This window comes from Theropithecus gelada, chromosome 12, assembly GCF_003255815.1.
Source record: "Theropithecus gelada isolate Dixy chromosome 12, Tgel_1.0, whole genome shotgun sequence".
Lineage (NCBI taxonomy): Eukaryota > Metazoa > Chordata > Mammalia > Primates > Cercopithecidae > Theropithecus > Theropithecus gelada.
The window spans coordinates 84,416,250-84,422,249 of NC_037680.1; the positions used below are offsets into that span (position 1 = coordinate 84,416,250).

At 53.3% G+C, this 6,000-nt stretch overlaps 1 protein-coding gene across 12 annotated transcripts in view; it reads right to left on the minus strand.

The window, feature by feature from the left end:
• Positions 1-4,364, minus strand: part of METTL21A (methyltransferase like 21A) — a 46,882-nt gene extending 42,518 nt beyond the window's left edge. For 2 of the 12 annotated variants that reach the window (XM_025404287.1, XM_025404279.1), the window contains exons 1-2: positions 3,377-3,694; positions 2,550-2,725 (exon numbers count right to left, since the gene is read on the minus strand). In XM_025404287.1, the coding sequence (XP_025260072.1) occupies positions 2,550-2,696 (147 nt within the window). In that variant the 5' untranslated portion in view covers positions 2,697-2,725; positions 3,377-3,694. Of the gene's footprint in view, positions 1-2,549; positions 2,726-3,161; positions 3,304-3,376; positions 3,695-3,986 lie in introns of those variants that run through there. The other 10 variants (XM_025404288.1, XM_025404282.1, XM_025404286.1 and 7 more) reach the window with 7 other exon arrangements.
• Between the last annotated feature and the right edge of the window lie 1,636 nt (positions 4,365-6,000).

The following is a 6,000-nucleotide window of genomic DNA, read 5'->3' on the forward strand; positions in this document are numbered from 1 at the left end:
GGTGAAGCAAGGTAACCTCCCCCTTAGAGCAAGCACAGGGTCCCACAGCAATGCCCAGAGACGATGCCCACACTAAATGGGGTCCTGCTGGATCTGGAAGCTTAATTTTTTTTTTTTTTTTTTTTTTTTTTTTTTTTTTTTTTTTTTTTTTTGAGATGAGAGTCTCAGTCCGTCTGTCACCCAGGCTGGAGTGCAGTGGCACAATTTCGGCTCACTGCAACCTCCGCCTCCCAAGCTCAAGTGATTCTCCCACCTCGGCGCCCCCCAGTAACTGGGACCACAGTCATGTACCACCACACTCAGCTATTTTTTGTAGTTTTTTTGGTAGAGATGGGGTTTCGCCATATTGGCCAGGCTGGTCTTGAACTCCTGAGCTCAAGTGATCTACCTGCCTCAGCTTCCCAAAGTGCTAGGATTACAGGCGTGAGCTACCACACCCAGCCTGGAAAACTTAACTTTTTACTGTATCACGGCACTTTTACACTTGAAGTTTACACAACTATTCTGCAAGAACTGACGTGAACAATTTCTATGATTTTGTTTAAGGGAACGCCCAGTTCCTAAACCAAACTCAAGTCAGCAAAGCCACAACTTCACCCATAGGGAAAAAGCAACACATTGCCCAAGGCTCTCTGAGCTGTGTCACTGACGGTCATCGCCCCACAGGGGCCCTCACCATACATTTTGGGCATCAGAAGGTAAGTTCTGGCCAAAGTTTTAGATACTTGATGTGTGGTTTAGCATTTGCTTATGACCCTACAGAAAGAAGTATATAAAGTTAACATAACTTTTACTATAATTTATTTCTCACAGCCACATATTGTGAGTATAACTGGCAATTCCTCATGGCATTTAGGAGACTTCCCATCATTATTATTATTTTTTTTTTTTTTTGAGATGTACGCTCACTCTGTCACCCAGGCTGTAGTGCAGTGGTGCAATCCCAGCTCCCTGCAACCTCCGCTTCCCAGATTCAAGCGATTCTCCTGCCTCAGCCTTCCGAGTAGCTAGGACTACAGGTGTCAGCCACCACAGCTAATTTTTGCATTTTCAGTAGAGATGGGGTTTCACCATGTTGGCTAGGCTGGTTTCGAACTCCTGACTTCAAGTGATCCACCTACCTCATCCTCCCAAAGTGCTGGGATTACAGGTGCAAACCACCACACCAGGCCTGTATCTTTATTATTACCAGAGTAATTTTCATGTAATTACCTGGACTGGATTCCTAGAAGTGGTATTACTACGATATTGAGATTTTTATTCCTACGTGTTTAACATCCCTAACAATGTTAAAACTGTCAAACTATATTTATGCCAATCATGCATTCAACATTGAGTTCCCACTGAGTCCTAGGTTTGGGCTAGATGCTAGGGGCACAAGTCAGAACAGTGCTGCGAGAGGAAGAAGTGAAAAAGCAGTTACAATTTTTTAATGATTATAACTATGGAAAACTTAAAACACATAATCTTCATTTTGGGCTCTGCCACTTTACAATACTCTGTGAATAAAGAGACTAACTCGGCCGGGGGCAGTGGCTCATGCCTGTAATCCCAATACTTTGGGAGGCTGAGGCGGGCAGATCACTTGAGGTCAGGAGTTCCAGACCAGCCTGGCCAACATGTCGAAACCCCATCTCTACCAAAAAATACAAAAATTAGCCAGGTGTGGTGACGCGTACCTGTAGCCCCAGCTACTCCAGAGGCTGAGGTGTGAGAATCACTTGACCCCAGGAAGGGGAGGCTGCTGTGAGCCGGGATTGCGCCACTACACTCCAACCTGGGCAACACAGAGAGATTACGTCTCAAAAAAAAAAAAAAGAGAGAGAGAGAGAGAGATAATTCGTGTCCAAAGCAGCTGGGAGCTTTCCTTCCGATCCTCTCTTACCCAGTGGGTAATTACTGGCAAGTCATTAACTTTCCTCAGCTTTCATTTACTCACCTTAAAAATGTAATCTATGTGGGGGGACAAGAGGAGTGACGTAAGGGATACCGGTTTGGAATGGCAGTCATAGTAAAACCGTTTTAAAATTGAAGCAGTGATAGTTGCACTACTCTGGGAATATGCTAAATTTTTAAAACCGCACTAAATTGTGCACTTTAAATAGGTGAAGCTGGCCGGGCGCGGTGGCTCACGCCTGTAATCCCAGCACTTTGGGAGGCCGAGGCGGGCGGATCACGAGGTCAAAAGATCGAGACCATCTTGGCCAACACTGTGAAACCCTGTCTCTACTAAAAAAAAAAAAAAAATACAAAAAATTAGCCTGGCGTGGTGGCGGGCGCCTGTAGTCCCAGCTACTCAGGAGACTGAGGCAAGAGAATGGCATGAACCCGGAAGGCGGAACTTGCAGTGAGCCAAGATCGCGCCACTGCACTCCAGCCTGGGCGACAGAGCGAGACTCGAGACTCTGTCTCAAAAAAAAAAAAAAAAAAAAAGGTGAAGTGTATGGTATGTGAATTACATCTCAATAAGGCTGTTTTAAAAAAAATTTAAAAAGTCAGTCTTACAAGCAAGTGTGGACGTTTTCAGAGGTCCCACAGGGCTTACTTACCGCATCCCAAACCACCGCTGCGACTCCCAGGTGTCTCCAGTCCTGCCGGATCTGGATCGTGTAGTTTGCAAAGGAAAAGGTTGCAAGAGGCTTGTGGAATTTCTGCAGCCCCAATTCCGTGGTCTCCTCATAGGGCACCAGGGCCATTCCGCCAGCACCCTGCCCTCTGCTCAGACCTGTCGTGCAAAAGAATCCTGGGTGACGCTCTGGCCAAAAGATACATTATCTCTTAACTAACTCCAAATGCTTTTACGGTTGTTTTACAAGTTCAAAAGAAAAAAAAGAAACAGGTGAAGGAAGCCTTTGTCCAATTTCTTTTGCATGGTTCTTTCGAACCTGAGTGAGATTTGGCTCGGCATTTGTGTCAACGGATGTCTTCGGGGAAGGAAAAAAAAAAAGCCCAGAACATTCCAACTTCCGCAGAATACCCTACACATTGCACTGCTACCACTCCGTGAATTCAGAGCTGCACAGGCGGTGAAACTGGCGGTGACCGCCCAGGGCCCCAGGGCAGCGGAGAAAGCAGCGCTTCCAATCCAGACCCGGGAGTCGGGACTGCAGCTGCAGCCAGCCGGGCGGCCCGGGTTCTTTTGTTACGGTTTCGCCACCCACCTCCCCTCCTCCATCGGCTGCTTCAACAGTGATAACAATGGGACCGAACATGCCCTTAAACTGGGTGTTAGCGGTTTGATAAGCCAGAAATATACGGTCGCCGCAGTTCCGTCCTCCCGGGACTGGAGCGACACTGGGGGCCTCCGAGTGGCTCACCGGGACAGCAGGAGCTCGGAGGCCTCCCCGAGGTCCCCCTAGAGCTGCCCCCCACTCACCCCTCTCCCCGGGCCGACCAGTGCGCCCTTCCTGCCCGCGGGCCCCGGCATCCCTTCAGGGGTGAGAGGGAGACCAGGCGAGGCGGGGCACAGGGCCTCTCAGGAACCCCCAGCCATGCGGGGCGCCGTGAGCTTCCCGGCGGAGCGCCCAGGACTCGCCCAGGCCGGGCGGAGGCGTCGCCACGCCGGTACTTACGGCTCGGGAGGCGGCCCCGAGTGGGGCCCGCGCGCTCAGCTTTCCCCGCCCAGGGCTGGCTGCGGAAACCGCCGGCCTTAAAGAGCCCGCGAGGCGGAGGCGGAGGCTGGCCGCCCCGGCCCGGAGCCACGCGTTTCCGGTCTCCCGGCACCCCGCCCCCTGCAGGTGCCCCCGGAGCCTAGGGCGGAGCCGGGCCGTGGCGCGGAGGAGGAGTGACGTTGCGGGGAGGGGGGACCGGGGTTTTCCCGCGTGCATCCCCAAGTACACGGACGACCTAATCCGTTTCCCCGGCCGCCGAGGGAAGCGCTGTGGGGGCAGGAGCGAGAGCGAGACCGGGGTGCCGAGCAGCCGCGGGTGCGCAGGGAGAGCGTGGGGTGCCCCGGGCTCTCCCAGCCGGAGGGAAAAGCCACCCACCTGGCGCTGAATGTGCTCCTTACCTTTCTAGCATGTGCTCCGCCGCTCTCTGCCTCTGACTTTCTCGCTTGCGCCTTGTGCCTGTTTTTTAAAGGTGGCGGGTTAGCGGGTGATGAAGAAAGCTACCTCCGAAGAATGCGTGGTCACTCTGGTCCCCGCGTCTCCACTATGGGGTCCGAAACGGCGTAATAGCCTGCTTGGCGGCAGTCGAGTGGAAAAGTCACAAAACCCTTCTCAACTAAAGCGCGGTGGGGGAAGTGAACACGTGGCGCCCGAGTGTTAAGTTTTTTAAATGGGTCGGGGAACGCGGCGGGCTCCGGCTGCAGTCGGGAGCGCGGAGCTGCGGGCGCGCGCTCGGTCCCAGCCCCTGCCCCGGGCGGCGCTGCAGACTCCAGTGCCCCAGTCTCCCTCCTCCCGATGCCGAGGCTCACCTACCCGTGACGACCCACGCTGGACGTGGAAGGTGTCGAGGGCCTGGCACCCTGGCCGCAGGCCCTGGCAGAGAGCGCGGCTGAAGTGGGTCCCCTTGAGTGGGACCGCGCGGGGCCGGCATCCTCCCGAGGCAGGCTTCCTTTTCCTCCAGGGCCCCCTCGCCCCACGTCGCCCGCCGCACTCAGCGCGGCTGCACATTAGAGCGAGCTGGGGTAAACTCCCTTACCCGCGCCCCGGCCCCGAGAGCCGGCCATGGAAGGGGGCCCCGAGCGCTGATTTTTTGTTTGTTTGTTTGTTTTTGAGACGGAGTCTCTGTCGCCCAGGCTGGAGTGCAAGGGCGCGATCTCGGCTCACTGCATTCTCCGCCTTCCGGGTTCAAGCGATTCTCCTGCCTCAGTCTCCCAAGTAGCTGGGATAAATGGCCTACACCAGAAATTTTTGTGGGATTTTTTGTTTGTTTGTTTGTTTGAGATGGAGTCTTGCTCTGTCGCCCAGGCTGGAGTGCAGTGGCGCGATCTCGGCTCACTGAAACCTCCACCTCCCGGGTTCAAGCAGTTCTCCTGCCTCAGCCTCCGAAGTAGCTGGGATTACAGGTGCCCGCCACCACGGCCGGCTAATTGGCTTTTTTTGTATTTTTAGTAGAGACGGGGTTTCACCATGTTGCCCAGACGGGCCTCAAACTCCCGACCTCCAGTGATAGTTCTTCTCGGCCTCCCAAAGTGCTGGGATTACAGGCGTGAGCCACCGCCACCTCCCCAACCCCTACCGCCCGGAGCGCAGATATTTTTAAGAGCTCCCCCGGGGCCCGCGTCTGCTGCCCGCGGTGGGAGCCTGGCGGGGGCCTGAACCTCCCTCTCCCGGCCTCTTCCGTCCTGTAGGCGGCGTCCCCGGCCTCCAGATTAATCTTCCATCGGAAGGCTGGAGACTGCGGCTTCGAGGGTAACAAGGGAACTTGGAAGACCACCAATGAGGGTCTTCACCTCCTTTTTCGTTTTCTTTTTTGGTCCTCTCGCTTTCTCTGTTAGTATTTACTTTCTCTCTTACCTCCTGCGCTTGCCTCTCAGCTTTCACTTTATCTAAGACCTCCCTTTCTTGCCCTTATTTTCTCTCTCTCTGCCCCTTTTTGCAGGGAGAACCAGCATTGGGCACAAGAAAGAATATGTACGGGCTTTGGGGACAGACAAATATGGAAACTTTAAATTCTTCCTCTGACTCTTTAAGTGGGATGACCTTGGGAAATTACTAAACCTCCCTAGACCCCAGGCTGCTCATCCCTGAAGCCTGTCCTGGAACCTTGGGCCGCTTCTGTTTCTTCTTCCTATTCTCCATCCTTTCTGCCGAAATCATGCATATGACCTCAAAAAATAAAGCAAAACCTTCCCCACCTCTCCAGCGCTCTAACATAGAACATGTGCCTCATTATATTTACTTACGAGTTCTCTAGGAAGCTGTCATTTACTGTCTTGTCCTCCCAATGTTCTAAGTTGTATCAGATGGCTCAGGAAGCACCAAAAGGAATACTGAGGAACTTATGCAACTTATATAGCAGTGTAGCCATTAAGCAGAGCTCTGTTTTTATCAA